We start from the raw sequence: 18,597 nt of genomic DNA on the forward strand, positions 1-18,597 counted from the left end.
ATTTAATTTTTGGAGAGATACTTTCAATAGGAGTATGTCTAAAAGGATGCAGGCCCAGCAGATTTCCTCATTAGTGCCCTGCAGCTGCACACCTGATAGTTAATTATGAGACCACTCCCATTAGACCCACTCAGTACAGAGACACAGACAAACGCACATGGATTTCTTCAGAATAACAAAAGGTAGGAATCTGCAACAAAGGTTGTTATAATCCTTGCAATGTACATCAATCACCCAGAGGGGAATGTTTTTTTCTCAACAAAAGTGTAGTTATGCTTTAAGCAAAAATCACAGGATATTAGACTCACTCCATGATATTCATGTAAAAGAAACAGAAAATATATTCAAATTTACATTTAATCCCCAGGAATATTACATTTGGAACAAGTCTGGATAACATTGTAAAAGTCTTAATGCGACCAGAGAAAAAGCGGCTACACCGTTACCGCTAGCCAGGGATCCCAAAGCTTACTGAATCTGTTGGGATTACCCATATGTTTATATATCTGCTGTTCTCTTAACAGGACATTTTTAACATGCTGTCTCCAATCTTTGAACACAAGGGGACTAGGAGATAACCACTTTGTAGCAATAGTTTTATGAGCCGTAAATAATAATTGCAGAATTGGTATTCTAACTTCGGGTGTAAATTGTTCCTCATATATGTCCCCCAACAGGCAGATCACCAGGGAAGGTTCTAGCTGTGTTTGATATGCTCCATTAACTGTGTCTACAATAACCCTCCAATATCGAATCCGCTTGGGACACTTCCAAAGCATATGGAAAAAAAATGGCTGGATTACCTTGACCTCATGGACAGTCCAGGGTATGCCTACAACACAATTTAAATAACTTAAGGGGAGTACAATATACAGTACCCTGTGGATAATGATGTTGAATAATTGAGTAAGACTCTGGAGACAGGAATACCTGGGCACTTGTTCCAATATATTAAAGCAGGAATCATCTGAGATCTTGCCCAGATCCCATTCCCACCCATTACAACCTAGAAGGGCTTGGTTAGCCAGGTTCTTTTCCAGCAGTTGTTTATATAGGGAGGAGATAAGACCCTGTTTTCAGGAGGTAGCTTCTAAAGAGGTACCGTATTTATCGGCGTATAACACGCCCAGGCGTATAACATGCACCCTAATTTTAAGAGGGAAGTTTCAGGGAAAAAACTGTCTGCAGCCCCCTGCAAAGTACACAGACTCCTTCACATTACACAGCCCCCTTTCATTATAAAGCCCCCAGCACTCCCAGGAGACCCCCAATCTCCTGGGACAGCACTGCCAGCATACGCTAAACTTAAGAAAAAATCACCACCAGCCCCTTCGCATACACTGCTCCTCCTGTGTCACTCTCATTGTAAATCCAAGCCTCTAAATATCTCATTAGCACCATTCTTTCATGGGCCCGGTCACGTGACTGTTCTCCTCCCCGAATCTAAAGCTACAACACGGAGGAGGAGGGGGAGGAGCAAGAGGAGGAGAGTGGAGAAAAGAGAACAATGCTAATGAGGTATTTAGAAGCTTCCATTTACAATGACACAGTGACACAGGAGGAGCAGTGTATGCGAAGGGGCTGGCAAGTGATTTTTTTTCTTAACTTCAAACTATGCTGGCAGTGCTGTCCCAGGGCCAGGAGAGGCCAGCCTGACACCCCCCCCCCCCCCAATGTGTGGCACCCGTATACACACATACATATATACACAGTATCTCACAGAAGTGATTACACGCCTCACATTTTTGTAAATATTTTATTATACCTTTGCATAAGACAACACTGAAGAAATGACACTTTGCTACAATGTAAAGTAGTGAGTGTGTACTACAGCTTGTATAACAGTGTAAATCTGCTGTCCTCTCAAAATAACTCAAAATACAACCATTAATGTCTAAACCGCTGGCAACAAGAGTGAGAATAATGTCCAAAGTGAAAATGTCCAAATTGGGCCCAATTAGCTCAGGTGTGAATGGGGAGCAGGTGTGTTAAATTTGGTGTTATTGCTCTCACTCTCTCATACTAGTCACTGGAAGTTCAACATGGCAAAGAACTCTGGGGATCTAAAAAAAGAATTGTTGCTCTACATAAAGATGGTTTAGGCTATAAGAAGATTGCCAAGACCCTGAAACTTAGCTGCAGCACAGTGACCAAGACCATATAGCGGTTTAACAGGACAAGTTCCACTCAGAACAGGCCTCGCTATGGTCGACCAAAGAAGTGCACGTGCTCAGTGTCATATTCAGATGTTATCTTTGGCAAATAGACGTTTGAGTGCTGCCAGCATTGCTGCAGAGGTTGAAGGGGTGGGGGGTCAGCCTGTCAGTGCTCAGACCATACGCCACACACTGCATCAAATAGGTCTGCACAAGATGCATGCATGATGCACAAAAAAGCCCACTAACAGTTTGCTGAAGACAAGCAGACTTATGCCTCATACACACGATCAGACATTCCGACAACAAAATCCATCCACGGATGTTGGCTCAAACTTGTCTTGTATACACACGGTCACACAAAGTGAAATTCCGAACGTCAAGAACGCGGTGATGTACAACATGTACGACGAGTCGAGAAAAATTAAGTTCAATAGCCAGTGCTGCTTTTCTGCTTGATTCCGAGCATGCGTAAAGGTGATGGACTGGCCAAGCATGTCTGCAGACCTAAACCCTACTAAGCATCTATGGGGCATCCTCAAATGGAAGGCGGAGGAGTGCAATGTCTCTAACATCCACCAGCTCCATGATGTTGCCATGGAGGAGTGGAAGAGAACTCCAGTGGCAACCTGTGAAGCTTTGGTGAACTACATGCCCAAGAGGGTTAAGGCAGTGCTGGAAAATAATGGTGACCGCACAAAATATTGACAGTTTGGGTGCAATTTGGACATTCTAACTCAGGGGCGTACTCACTTTTGTTGCCAGCAGTTTAGACATTAATGGCTGCGAGTTATTTTGAGGGGAGAGCAAATTTACACTGTTATACAATCTGTACACTCACTACTTTACATTGTAGCAAAGTGTCAATTCTTCAGTGTTGTCACATGAAAAGATATAATACAATATTTACAAAAATGTGAGGGGTGATATTGTGTGTGTGTGTGTATATATATATATATATATATATATATATATATATATATATATATATATATACACACAGTATCTCACAAAAGTGAGTACACCCCTCACATTTTTGTAAATATTTTACTATATCTTTTCATGTGACAACACTGAAGAAATGACACTTTGATAGAATGAAAGTAGTGAGTGTACAGCTTGTATAACAGTGTAAATTTGCTGTCCCCTCGGGGCGTGACCTGACCTGGCATGGAGATGGATGCCTAATCCCCGAGCTCCTGCCGCCACGGGAATATCCTGACTAAAATCGGAGGATTTTTCACCTCAAAATAATCTCAAATTATGGGGACTGCCTCCCGGAATTCATCTTCTTCAAGATCCCGCTCCCCCTGGGAACTAAACGAGGGTTTAAACCACCTGTTCAACAATCTCCTCAACAGACCACCTCAAACGCCTGTCGCAATGGAAATAATCCACCGGGCTCTGCGACACAAAGGTAGAGAGACAGACCCGCCTCGAGATATCATCTGTTGTATTGTGGACTACAAAATTAAAGAAGAGATACTCAGACAAGCGAGGGGCAGAACACAGATTCTACATGACGGGCATACTATACAGATATACCAGGATCTCTCTGGAATCACTCTACAGCATCGACGAGACCTGAAGCCCCTACTGGACACTCTCCGCGCGAAAGGCATCCAGTACAAATGGAAATTTCCATTTTGCCTTTCAGCCTCCACTCAAGGCCGCACGGCGCTTCTGAAAGTGCCAGAAGACCTGCCACACTTCTGCGGGGCCATGGGTATACCACTCATGGATGTACCTAATTGGTATGCTGAGTTCCGCCGCACAGTCGCTAGGAAAGCCACCCCGCAGGAGGAACCTATGGAGGCACAGGATACAAGGTACTGCAGGAGAAGATTCCCTTCGGTCCTAGGCATCTCACCAGTTCCCGTCCTGGGTACCCAGATATCAGCCCCACTGATTCCCCATGGTCAAGGAGAGCTCGCAGGGACCGCTAAGCTGCCTAGGTAGCATAGGAGCATTATACCTCAGTTTCAGTTTCAGTTTGCCTTTCTGGCTTTATTTTGTTCTTAACAGTTACTTGATTTTGTTTTATGACACTGGCCACCTGGGTTGCTTAACTTATGTTGCGGCACACGCTGATGGACCTCGATACCCCTTCACACAACCCAAATGACATCTTTGGCACGGATTATACACACTCGTCCTGGCGATGTCCCTCACCACCCACACTCTATTCTGCGTGGCGACATCCCCCTGATGCTGAAACTACAGGACCCACAACGCACGAGACACAAAAACCGCCCTCTCCAGAGCTCTCTACACGCTCCACCCAGTTTCACCCACCGAGACTAATACTACCTAGCATGTTTCTTGGTCTGATGGATTCCGGCTACCTCACTCTGCACGTGATCTGGACTTTATCCCACAGTGGGCTTTCACTGCTCTCCTCCGCAAATCCACATACCGGGACGGCGCCCGAGTATAGGGCTTGAAACTCCATAAACTGGACCACGGGATGCGGTCCATCACCACTAACCAGAACCGGATTAGAACCCTCTCTCCCTTCTGGTCTCTACCACGTCTAACACAGTCTTCAGATCCGACCCATCTATTGTCAACTACCAGATCCGACTGTCTCCACTTACTGCTGCTATGGAAGAGCGGCGAAGGGTCCTGGAACCTGCTCTCACACGAATACCACAACATCAGCCCGCAAGTATAATTGCACTGCTACCCTCCCACTAAGGGACAGACACCACATGTACAGACTTTTTTCTTTTTTTTGTTCCTCCACTCAGCTGCCTACCGCTATTTGACACTCCCCCTGATTCAGAGGGGCCGGTTGTGCCAGCTGCGACCATACTTGCCAGGTTATGAAACTGAGTGTGGGCCTCAACTCCTTGATTAGGCATGTCTGCATCATGGCTTCATCAAGGTTATAACTAACCTACGTATCGTGACCACTCAGCATTTTATTGTTACATGTACTGTCTTTTTACACGCACGCATTATATTAACTGTTTGCTTATTCCTCCACCTATTTACTTCACCATCCTGTGGCGGCGGACTATCATTTATACATAGTCCTCCTCCACCGCTTTGGTTCTAAGCCAACCCCCACACGGCCGCGTTGCCGGGTGCTGTCACCCCGTGACACAGGTGCTCACCTCGCACACGCACCGTACCCTACCGATCTAGTGTAAATATAGAGGTTGGTGGATATACCCCTTACCACCTCATCGGTTGTCCCTGGTGTCCCTCCCGCTCCCCCCCAATGAACCTCGAAAGTAACAGCTTATCACCTCCCTCCCGGGCCCTTCCCATTCTCTCTTCCTTTAAACCCATGGCTGGCCCCAAGGACCCTCAAACTACTCTACGCGACAAACTCCTACACTCACAGACACTTACACTTCACTCGATCAACATACAAGGCCTAAATACCCCCAAAAAAAGGTCGAAACTCCTATACTCCTTGCAACGATCAAAAACTCAAATAGCCCTTATACAGGAGACGCACTTTCGATCGGATACTATCCCCAAATTACAGAATAATTACTTCCCCATGGTCTACCATGCCTCCAACGCAGAGGCAAAATCCAAGGGTGTATCCATTTTACTTTCCAAACATTGCCCCCTTTCAGGTCACTGATGTCAAAAAAGACCCACAGGGCAGATTCCTCTTCCTTAAGGGCAATCTACAGCAAAGGCCCATCACCATAGCTAATATATATGCCCCCAATTCTCACCAAGTTGCATTCTTTCGAACCACCCTCCAACTACTCATAAGCTTCCAATCTGGGACCTTGATAGTCGGAGGCGACTTCAACGTAGCGCTGAATCCCTCTCTGGACACCTCTAATGGTGCCTCCTCTTTATCTTATAGGGCTCTACGAGCGATCAAATTGCAACTTTCTACCTTACTGCTCCATGATAATTGGCGGGTGCTCCATCCCACGGTGAAGGATTTTACCTTCTTCTCCGCCCCACATGACAAATACTCTAGGATCGATCACTTCTTTCTTTCACAAAATGATCTATCCTACCTCTCAAAAGCCACAATTGACCCCATGGTGCTCTCGGACTACAACCCCATCTCCATGACAATAACCTTGCCAATGACCCAATCCAGATCCAATATCTGGAGGCTTGACAACTCCCTCTTGACTGACCATGCTAATGTACAACAGCTAACCACAAGCCTCGCACATTATTTCACGGACAACACATTGGACGACACCTCTCCTACCACCATGTGGGCCGCACATAAATGTGTCATCAGAGGTGAATTCATTTCCATAGCCGCTAGACGTTCCAAAGCTACGCAGGCTCGCATTAACGAACTTACTGCACGCATCAGCACACTAGAATGCACCCATAAAGCCTCGCTAGCTGCCTCCTCTTTAGCCGATCTCACTCAGGCTAGGGAGGAACTTCTAAATGAAATTAATAATAAACTAAAACGTAACTTTGCCCTGACCCAAAAACTGTTTTACGAATTTATCAACAAATCGGGTAAACTTCTAGCAAGAGCTCTACAAGCTAAGAGAGCCTCCCAAGTTATTCACAAGATCAAAAATCCCTCTGGTGACACTCTAGCTACAACCGAAGAAATTTCTGATCAATTCCTCCGCTACTTCTCCAAACTATATAATCTTCCTCCAGCACACTCCTCCAAAACTACCCTAGAGCGCACGTCATTTCTTTCGGAGTTTCTAGCTAAACACGGCCCACCCCCATTGACCCCGACTGAATCCTCAGACCTAGATCGCCCACTCACAATAGACGAGATCCTGACGGCCCTAAAACAGATGAAACCAGGCAAAAGTCTGGGACCGGATGGCCTCACGGTCAGTTACTACAAGTCCTTCCCGGACATCCTCATTCCCAATCTCACTCGAGCCTTCAACGATCTCTCGTCCTCTGTCACAGCAGGCAGAGACATCCTTGAAGCCCTTATTACCCTCCTCCCCAAACAGGATAAAGACCCTACTATAGTCTCCAACTATCGCCCGATCTCACTCCTCAATGTAGATGTTAAGCTCTATGCCAAGGCTCTGGCAAACCGAATCTTACCCCTACTGCCCAAACTAATTTCTTTAGACCAGGTTGGGTTTGTCCTTGGCAGGGAGGCTAGGGATACCACCATTAAGGCCCTAAATATTCACCACTGGCTCTCCAAAACATCTACACAAGGCTTTTTTCTCTCCTTGAATGCTGAGAAGGCGTTCGACAGAGTGGCCTGGGACTACATGGAGGTGACACTTTGCGTAATGGGCTTTCCACCCCGCATGCTACAGATGATCCTGGCCCTGTACTCCTCCCCGATGGTTAGGCTCAGGGTCAACAGCCGCCTGTCGAACGCCTTCTCAATTTCTAATGGCACCCGCCAGGGATGCCCCCTCTCACCTTTGATTTCCATATTGACTCTGGAACCCATGCTCCGTAGGTTGCGTGACAACCCGGACATCAAGGGCATAAAAATCCTCAATAAACATCATAAACTAGCCGCTTATGCGGATGACATCTTACTCTTCCTCACAGAGTCGATTATCACTATCCCTAGCCTCCTAGCAGATTTCACACTGTTCAAAACTTTATCTAACCTACAGATCAACTTCACGAAGTCAAAGGCGCTCAATATAACACTACCGAACATACTCGTCATGCAATGCAAACACAACTTCCCCTTCGGATGGGAAGCCAGTGCGATAACGTATCTAGGCATCAAAATACCGACCAAACTAAAAGACCTATACGCTAGAAATTTTCAACCCGCTTTACAGAACATACAAGGGGACCTCCAGAGATGGCATCTGGGCTCCTTCACTTGGATAGGCAGAACCGCAATTTTAAAAATGAACGTCCTGCCTAGACTCCTCTACCTCTTTCAAGCGATACCCATTAGACTACCCAAGTCCTTTTTCATTGCTTACAAACGAATGTGCAGAATCTTCGTTTGGGCAGCAAAGACCCCCAGATTAAGTTGGGATAGGTTAGTCCTCCCCAAGTTGTCAGGGGGCCTAAGTCTCCCTGACCTCCAAAAATACCACTGGGCATGTCACCTAACCAGGATTGTTGATTGGCACTTACATCGCACCGATAAGGATTGGATCACTTTGGAGGACTCATTTACAAGTACACCACTGTCCAACCTGCCATGGCTTAATCACAAACTCACCTCTAAAACATACATGTCTCATCCACTTATCGGAGCAACATTGCAAATCTTTAGAGTAGCATGCAAGTCTTTAGCACTTACACCCTCCCTGGGACCTATGACCCCTCTGGACCATAACCCAGATTTCCCTCCAGGCCTAATATTGAAAGACCAGACCAACCACTTACACAACTCACGCGCCCGGGCACAACTCTTCTTTCACAATGGTGAACTGTTATCCCACAGGTCCTTAGCCTCCAAACTTCCGGAATATAACATTCCTTTCTACACATACCTACAACTCTGGCATTTCTTACAAAGACTGGGCCTGTCTCACACTGGCACAGAGACTATACACCTTTTGAATTGCTTTGCAATGGTGAAGAACCCCAGCGTCATCTGATTTCAAATGTTTATGCTCTTTTGTTCTCGAATCACAAAATTAAAGATGACATGATCATTCGACGCTGGGAGTCTGAGCTGTCTGTAGATCTCACCACGGCGGAATGGGAACGTATATTGGGTCACACTCACAAAGGCTCCATTAACGTCTCTATCCAAGAGAATAGATATAAAATATTTTCTAGATAGTACAGAACACCCGATAAGGTCCATAAATTCCACCCATCTGTCCCTCCTACATGCTGGAGATGCCACTCAACTGAAGGTACCTTGATACACATATGGTGGGACTGCCCCCTCATCCAACCATTCTGGACAAATACAACGGAGGATCACCCAAATTACCACCTACACCCCATCATTCACTCCTGTACAATACATGCTACACCATACCCCCGTGTCTCCCTCTGCCTACAAAAAATCCCTTACTCTACACCTCATTAACGCCGCCAACCTCTGTATCCCAGCCCTATGGAGAAACCCAACCCCCCCCACGGTGGAAGATTTCCTTCTCCCAAAATAACCCTACTTCCCAATGGGGCGTACCTCCAGACTATGAAATACCGACCAAGCTTAACCTTCACACAGACACCTTTGGCCCCCACCCATTCACAGCACGGTCCCTACAGGGGTGAATGGATCATGGGTAGGCCGTATCGGTATATATCGAACCACCTTTCACGCACGGACACCCTTACACACTTCTTTATCCCTACACTCAGAAGACCTGTGGATTCCTAATACCTTACTCTTACAACTTATAGAAACCTTCACAATTAAGTTCCATGAGACTTCTTGATGTTTAGCGTCACATAGTTTGCAACACCATTATCGAAATGGTGCTCCAGGAGAACTATGTCATTTAGTTGGCTTTATCTTGGGTCTCTTTGCTGGTTAATTTAAACTATAGTTGTTGTATCATACCTGCCTCTTGTCTACTGTATTGTTTCTGTTAACCTGACAAAATCCAATAAAAACTATTTGAAAAAAAAAAACAAAAAACAGTGGGGTTTTTTTGCTGGGGGCGGATCCACTTTGCGCTGCGGGTGCGCTTGGGGGTGCAGTCGCTGTAGATCTGGGGGGAACATGCAAGGAAAATAACAAACAGCATTTTTGCTTGTACATGATTGGATGATAACATCAGCAGAGCTTCCCCTCATTTCAGATCTTCCCTTCAGGTCTGGGGCGGCTGCGCTTCCAGGTGCACTTGTAGTGCGGGGTCGAGCTGCCTTTAGTGAATAGACCCCAATGTATCTCTTCGATAAGAAATGGGAACACTGGGATAGCCCTTTTTTGTAATCCACATGTGTTTCTTTAATGTTACTGCAATGGACTAGTACAGGTTCTGATGATCTCATTTCTTATTAAGCTTTTATCAAGGTTTTGTCCACTATTTATCTCACCCCACTGTTCTCCCATTATGGTATTCACCATAAACTAACTAAAGGTAACCGTTTCCCTGCTTCCAATTCTATGTTGAGTATTTTTGTGTTTGACTCTTCTTCTTGTTTATTGTCGATATGTACGTATATCATATCCTGTATGTAACTCTATCTTCCAATAAAAACAATTGTAATAGAAAAAAAAAAAAAAAATTGCTGTCCCCTCAAAACAACACACAGCCGTTAATGTCTAAACCGCTGGCGACAAAAGTGAGTACACCCCTAAGTGAAAATGTCCAAATTGGGCCCAAAGTGTCAATATTTTGCATGGCCACCATTATTTTCCAGCACTGCCTTAACCCTCTTGGGCATGAAGTTCACCAGAGCTTTACAGGTTTCCACTGGAATCCTCTTCCATTCCTCCATGACGACATCACAGAGCTGGTGGATGTTAGAGACCTTGCGCTCCTCCACCTTCCTTTTAAGGATGCCCCATAGATGCTCTATAGGGTTTAGGTCTGGAGACATGCTTGGCCAGTCCATCACCTTTACCCTCAGTTTCTATAGCAAGGTAATGGTCGTCTTGGAGGTGTGTTTGGGGTCGTTATGTGTTAATACTGCCCTGCGGCCCAGTCTCCGAAGGGAAGGGATCATGCTCTGCCTCAGTATGTCATGGATGGAGGGATCTGTTTGCTTTTTTCAAAAAAAAAAAAAAATGGGAGACTGTATTTTCCCTTAATGTAAACTAAGAAAGGGAGTGAGACAGCGCGACCACTCTGGTGTAGTAAGTTCCAACAAGGTTTAATTACAAAGTAAAGTTAAAAATGAATACTCACAAAAGTATAAAAACCGAAAGTCTACGGGAGAGTGTGAGCTTGCAGTGGAGGCACAGTCCTAAAAGGGTCCATATATGTGTGTTTTTTTATACTTTTGTGAGTATTCATTTTTAACTTTTCTCTGTAATTAAACCTTGTTGGAACTTGCTACACCAGAGTGGTTGCACTGTCTCCCTCCCTTCCCCCCTCTTTGTTTTACAGATGAGTCCCACCTCCAATTTGACTGCAGCACCCCTAGGTCATCAGTTCCTTTTGTCTAGCTATAAGGGCTACCCACTCATTAAAACAACCCCCCCCCCCCCCACAATTGTGGTCTGTATTAATTTTGGCCTGTACCATTGTCTTTATTCATTTTATGATTACTTTTTAACTGCATCAGTCACATTTGCCATGGGTGGTTGAGCGCTGATAGCCTAGTGCCATTCCTGGCGTTGGGGAATAATAATCCCCTAATGTGAAGTGAATGGTTTGGAAATTCAGAAGTTTTTTCATTAAGGTTTTGGAGAGAGATAAGAGGCTTATGGGTTATCAAACTTGTCAGCATCTAGTAGTGAACTGAAACATTAGTGTTAGCTGGCTAATCCCTTTAATACTGTACACATTCTGGATAATTTGGTAGTTTACTTTTAAAGTTCAATTTTGGGTCAGAGTCAGCCATTTTACTCTGTAATGGGGAACCCCTCAACCTGTGACAACAGTGACACAAAATGGAAATCGTATAATTTCCTATTAGGTGCTATGAGGAAGTGCATTTCATTCCTTTTAGGGCTGTGATGGTGCGTGGGTTCAGGGTGTCCCCAGCAGAGCCAATAATAGCGTCCCAAACAGCCGAACCACTGGCAGAGCAGATTTTCTATTATTCGCTCATCTCTGTTTATGGTATAAAATTTCACAGTAACTCATTAAAGTTAGCAGATATTATGGCTTATCTGAATGACTCACTGCTCTACATGTTCTGGAATCAAAGAATTCCTTAAAATAGCCTGATCAAATATATAGCAGGCATGCATTAACTCTTCAATAGTGATTCCTTTTCATCATCTTTCTACACAACCAAGCCAGCACGGGTCAATAAAAGTAAAAATATAAACATTTAAGATACAAGATAGTATAACTTATTTTTTTAAGTGAAAGACCAACTAAAAAATAATTATAAAACTCATGGCAGAAAAACAAAAATAAAATAACAAAGGGCTAGAAAAAAACAGGTCATTTTCTAGCTTATTTAAAAAGTAAATTCAATTTACTAAATAAATATTTTGGTCTGGACTGATTGCACTGTGTTGTTATGTAACGTACAGCATGTCTGTCTTGATAGAAAATGTTAATCCTTTGCTTCAGATATCATTTACAAGGATGGAGAGAAAGTGTCAGGCTGGGTTCACATATGTGCGAACTGCATCCAATTTGCATGACATGCAAGTGTGGCCGGCTCTCAATGGAGCCAGTTCACACATGTTCGAGGTGCCCACGGTGCCAATTCCAAAAGGGTCCTGTGCATTTTTGGGTCCGGTGAACAGGAATGCACCGGACCCCAGGCTGGAAAATATGCATATATACATATGTGCTCCCGGCCTAAAGGAGTGATAGTATTTGAAGCAGATTTTTTTTTCCAAGCAAGGCGCTAGCAAAGTCTGCGTCCTGATCCACCAACATGTCTCAAGCATAAGGCATAAAATGTATGTAAGTTTTTGAATCAGCATGACAGCCAGGAAACCAGCATTTTCAGAAAGAGGGTCAGCATTGACACCTATATATTTATCCCTATACAGGTTTTTCTTAAAGACTCTCATCCATTTGTACAAATAATAATAATATGCTTGTTTCTACCATAAATTATGATTAATCTTATTGGCAAACCTTTAAGGACAAGTGTCTTTAGCAGCCAAGCATGTTGTAAAATGTGGGCCAAACTGTGTGTGTTCCAGCAGCGGTACAAAGACTTTCCATCTGCTGCTGGAAAAAAATCCAGAGTTGAGAACTGCTCAGTCATTCACAGGTAGCCTTGTATCTTTATCAAATAATACAAGGGTTTCTCTGAATAGCTGAGGTGGAGATTGTGACATCATCCATCCACATTTTCATCTCAGCTCATCAGAAGAAGCCTTTTATTTATTGATAAAATACAATTTTTTTCCGGCTGCAGACGGAAAGTTCCCATACCACTGCCAGAACACAGCGCTTGTGATGTCATCTGCCCACCTCTCTACCTCAGCCAATCAGAGGAAGCCTTGTATTTACTGATAAAAATACAAGGCTACTTGTGAATGGCTGAGAAATGCTCAGCCTGACTCACTTTTGTTCTGGCTGTTGTTGACAGAAAGTCCCTATACCCCTGCTGGAACACAGTGCTGTATACTGTATGTGCCAATGTTACATACAGTTTATACAGTTCTAGGAACTGCCACAGCAGTTAGTAAAGGAAATAATTTATTTGGGCCAGCTTGGACCAAACAAACTGTTTAAAGTGATAGCAAAGCTGCAGTTAAGCTTTACGTCATAAAGCTTACTCATCTGTGATAAAATTACACCAAAAAAAAACATGTTGCCTGGTAAATTGCTCTTTTACTGCTTCCTTTGTTACCTGTTACATTCAGACTTCTAAATGAGGTTTGAATCTTATTGGTGGTTGTCATAAACTTCTTTATACTTGCATCAAGTTTTCTTAATGCTAGAGGCAGCAAAGAGTCAACGGTGTGTGTTCTAGCATCGCAAGTAGGTTAATTCCAGGATCACCCTATTACTGAAAAAGGGAGATTGACAGTCATGCCTGAATAAAATGAGGTACCAGTGGGCTGTATTTCCCATATTTTTTTGACTGGAGATCACCTTTATGGGCACTCCCTACACAGGATATGTTATTGTTTTACTGGTTTGAACTGGTCTTGCTACAAAGGAATGAACAGGAATGCTTTTCTTGTCTTGTATTTCAGGATCATGGAACTAGCCAGACCATTATTCCTAATCTTTGTGGACAGCATTATGACAGGAATTGTACCAGCTTATTGGAGAAAAGCCAATGTGGTACCAATATTCAAAAAAGGGCAGAGACATATTCCTGGAAACTACAGGCCAGTCAGCCTAACATCAATAGTGGGTAAATTATTGGAGGCGATGATAAAGGACTATATCCAAGAATTTTTTGAAGATAACAGTATCATTAGTAGCCATTAGCATGGGCTTATGAAGACTTGAACAAATTAATAGAGTGGGCAACTACATGGCAAATTAGGTTTAATGTGGAGAAATGTAAGGTAATGCACCTGGGGGCTAAAAACAAATGTAAATTACTCACTAGGGGGAGAACCTCTGGGGTAATCAAGGATGGAGATAGATCTTGGGGTCCTAGTAGGGGCATATACTCCAGAGATAAGACTATAATCCTGCCACTTTATAAATCTCTGGTTAGTTCACATCTGGAGTATTCTGTCCAGTTCTGGTCACCAGTACTCAGAAGGGATGTGCTGGAGCTGGAGAGAGTCCAAAGAAAGGCAACATAATGAATACGGGGATTGGAGGACCTTAATTATCGGGATCGACTACAAGCACTAAATTTATTCTCGCTGGAAAAGCGACACTTGAGAGGGGATATATTAGCGATTTATAAATACCTTAATGATGATCCCAGCAAAGGAAAAAAAATATTCAGTCTCAGGGAGTGTAAGAGGACATGGGGCCACACAATGAGAGTGGAGGAGAAGCTGTTTAACCTAAAGCTGTGTAGGGGGGTTTTTACTGTCAGGGCGATAAGGAGGTGGAACTCCCTTCCACAATAGGTGGTGTCAGCAGGGAGTATTGATATTTTTAAAAGACTCTTGGACATGTATCTTAGTGAACACAATATATGGGGATATGGGAAATGACACACGTACACCAACACAGGTTGAACTTGATGAACTATTGTCTTTATTCAACCTTACCTACTATGTAACCATTAAAGGGTCAGTCTACCCAAAAGTGATATGTTAGTTATAGGTGTTGGCATTTAGTGGACTATTCCAACATTTCTTCTTTTACTCCCCAAAATAGAAAATAAATTGAACAACTGAAATGGAAAGCAGGACTATTTAGTTTATGTGTGCAGACCTGGGAATCCAAGAGCAACAAACTCCAAAGAAGAGTCCTTGAGAGATATAAGAATTTGGAGATTTAAAATGCTATTAAACCTTTTTAGGCACTTTCAGCAGCTGATTTATTAATTTACTGAGTATGCGGCTTCTTCATCTTTTTATCCTTGCCTATGTTCCTGTTTAGACCCATGACCGCTACCCCAGATATCCTGTTTTAAAGTGGCTCCTTTCTCTTGCTGCAAGTTTTACCTACAGGTAATCTTTTTTATATACTTACCTGTAGGTAAAAGGATCACAAAGCAGAGTTTACTATCATTTTAAAGCTGAAGTTTAGGTATGACTTTTCTTCCATAGTTACATTAGTCCAGCTTAGACCAAGTAAGTATGCATGTGTCATACCTGTCTGATCCCCGTGGAAATGATACATTTCTGTTACTACAGTAATTGCCACTAACTCCTGGGTCACCAGTCACAGAACGTCTTGCCTTTTTCTCAGTGAACGCAAGGTGCTCATTGATTGAACAGAGGGGAGATCTTGGCATCACAATCTGCCTCTCCACTTTGTTCAGTCAGAGAACACTTTGCATTTATTGATAAAATGGTGCTCGTGAGCGAGTCAGCAACCTCCTGTGTCCGCTTTGCAGCAGGGTAGCCACTTGGCATGAAACCTGGAAGCTAGCTAACTGTGCCCACTACAGAGATTTATAGCTTCCACAGGGATGGGCCAGGTATGGCACATGCACACTTGCATGTAAATATGCAAAAGCCATACCTAAAGATCAACATTAAGGCTTCATGTACACGGGACATTTTAAAACCTATCCTGAACGATTGAACTTGACAGCTAGTAATCAAAGTTTTAAAACGTCCGTTGTGCCGCGTTTACATGCTGCGCTTAGCTGCACATAGCCGCATTTGCGTTTAGAAGCATTTTTTACATTGTAAATGGTCAGAAATGTATCTCTATTAAAAACACCTATAAACCAAACGCAGCTAAATGAAAGTTACCGGGTTTACTCGTGTTTACAAGCTGTTTACAAACATTTGGCGTTTCAAATGCCTCTGAACATCAGTCCTGAACGCATTTTGTTTGCTTTCCACAAACTGCTTCTAACCTCAACTGCCTGGAAACGACTCAGTGTACATGTACTGATGAGATAACATTGAGGAGAGTCCAGGGGCAGCTGAAGAAAACGCCCAACTGCTCTTAAACGTCCGTTTACCAGCAGTAGTGTACATGAGGCCTAACTGTTTCCTGTAGAGACTGGAAGTTCAGAGAAGCACCACTGAGAAAGCAGGAGCCAACAGCATTATATGTTGTATACTGCAAGTGTTGGAGCAAGAATTTTAACCAATTTGCACCCGCGCTATAGCCGAATGTCGGCTACAGTGCGGACCTTAATTGCGGGGCGAACGTGGCATGCTATGTGATCACTGTATCAATGAGACTCGGCTGATCACAGATCGGAGTAAGAGGACAATGACAGCTGAGCATATGATGTAAACAAAAGATCAGTAATTGTCTTTTTTTCTGATCGCGCTGTCAGTGTAAGTAGAAAAAAAAAGCCAATCACCAGCTTGTATCAGAGGGACAGTGGTCCCGAGGAGGGTGCGACATCACCCGAGTATCTGTGCCCACCAGTGCCGCCTGCCAGTGCCCACCAGTGTCATCTGCCAGTGCGTGGCAATGCCGCCAATTAGTGCCCACCAGTGCCACCTATCAATGCCCATCAGTGCCACCTATCAATGCCCACCAGTGCTGCCAATCAGTGCCTCATCATCAGTGCCACCTATCAGTGCTGCCTATCAGTGTCACCTAGCAGTGCCCATCAGTGCCACGCACCAGTGCTCATCAGTGCCACCTATCAGTGCCCTTCAGTGCAACCTATCACGCAATTGTCATTCAAAGAATGACAGCTCTGAAAGCTGAAAATTGGCTTCGGCAGGAAGGGGGTAAAAGTGGCCAGTAAGCAAGTGGTTAATAAATAGTTTACTTGGAAATGTTTATTTTACTGTTGTTAATGTGTTAAGCTGAAATCGGATGTGATACGCACCGGACTGCAGTGCAAATCACATGCGATCTCTGTGCGATGTGATTTCAGCCATACAGATAGTATGACTGAATGCGAAACTCGCACAGGACCCTTTTTTTGATCCGCAGCAGAATCGGATCGCATGGGCGTTCACACCCATGCAATCCGATTCCTGTCCGAGTTTGCAGATCATGCTGCGATCTGCAAACTGATTTGGGGGTGTCATTAACTTTTAACTGACACTCTCAGCAGTTCGCATAGAGCAGTGTGAACTGCCGCCGGGAGACATGCGATGGATTTGCAGGGTTCCCACATCGCAGCAGTGTGAACCGGCCCTTAATACTACTTTAAACTAAATGTAACAATGCAAATGTTTAGTCCAAAAATAAAAAAAAATGTTTAGTATATGGATTTGGGATTCAATGAAAATTGCATCACTTATTTATTATTATTTAGGTATTTATTTAGTAGTAATAAATGAAAGTCCAGCTTTGTACAAGGAAATAAAATAAACAAATGCATTTATCTTTTGTTATAAATAGCTGTCAGTAACAGTAACCTGCCTCTTTACATCAAATGTAAAATAGTCACAGAATTTATAGCTGATAATATTTTCACATGCCAATACAAACCATGTTTTGTGCATTACCCCAAATGAAATAAACATTAAGAAAAAAACAAAAGACAAATGTCTACCTTTTATAGTACTCATATGATCCTGAAATCCAGAATAATTAAATAATTAACTATCAATTTCTACAAACAAAACCAAAGCAGATTGGCCCCCAAAAAGATCTCCTCTGCATGTGTGTCCACCAATCCCACATAATGAACATGAACAGTCATTGCACAGCCAGTGCTGAATAAACACAATAAAGGCATTCGGGCTGCTCCTATGTATACAAGAAGCAGTACTTACTTCTCCCCAGCCCCCCTGCCTTCCAGTCAGTTTCCTCCACCGCTCCATAGCTCTTCACTGGCTTTTCTGTCTCCAAGGTGGCAGAGATGGATTTCTTTAACTCCATGGATGTCTGCATTGCTGCGTGATGCCCCTGCCTCTGCTCCCTGCTATGGACTCCTTACTAGACACTGGGTAGGCTGAAAGGTGATAGGTAGGTGTGTGGATGAAGGGGGAGGACTGTGCCTACTCCCACTCACTCTATCCTCATGTCTGCTTCTTGGCTCCAGAGCTCAGCTTTAAAAGCAAGGGGGGAGGCTGGAGGGATGTGCTGCAACGTCAGTGCATCCCTACGGGGCTTAAAGGAGCAGAAAGGATGCTGCACGCCTGCGCAGCTGAAGTCTGTCTGAGCGCTGGGTACCGCAGGAAGGGACACGGGGTTAACCTATTACTTACTGAGGTGCCAGTGCACGTCACTGAGTGGAGGCAAGGAGATCCTCTCTAGGAGCAAGGGATACATTACAGTGCTTTGGGTGATTGCATTTCTATTTATGGATACTAAGATTTTTCCAAAAAGAAAAAAGGGAAAGTCTAAATTATTGAATTGAATCATTTAATTACTAATTTATTTTGCTATTGGTTGAAAATGAAAATGTTTTTAACCACTTAAGGACCGGAAGGATTTGCCCCCTTGATGACCAGGCCATTTTT

At 43.8% G+C, this 18,597-nt stretch overlaps 1 protein-coding gene across 1 annotated transcript in view; it reads right to left on the reverse strand.

The window, feature by feature from the left end:
* BMERB1 (bMERB domain containing 1) overlaps positions 1–18,288 on the reverse strand; it is a 774,318-nt gene extending 756,030 nt beyond the window's left edge. The window contains exon 1 of the mRNA XM_073591158.1: positions 17,908–18,288. Within this exon, the coding sequence (XP_073447259.1) occupies positions 17,908–18,025 (118 nt within the window). The 5' untranslated portion in view covers positions 18,026–18,288. The remainder of the gene's footprint in view (positions 1–17,907) is intronic.
* Positions 18,289–18,597: the final 309 nt, after the last annotated feature.

This window comes from Aquarana catesbeiana, linkage group LG06 (genome assembly GCF_042186555.1).
Source record: "Aquarana catesbeiana isolate 2022-GZ linkage group LG06, ASM4218655v1, whole genome shotgun sequence".
Taxonomy (NCBI): Eukaryota; Metazoa; Chordata; class Amphibia; order Anura; family Ranidae; genus Aquarana; species Aquarana catesbeiana.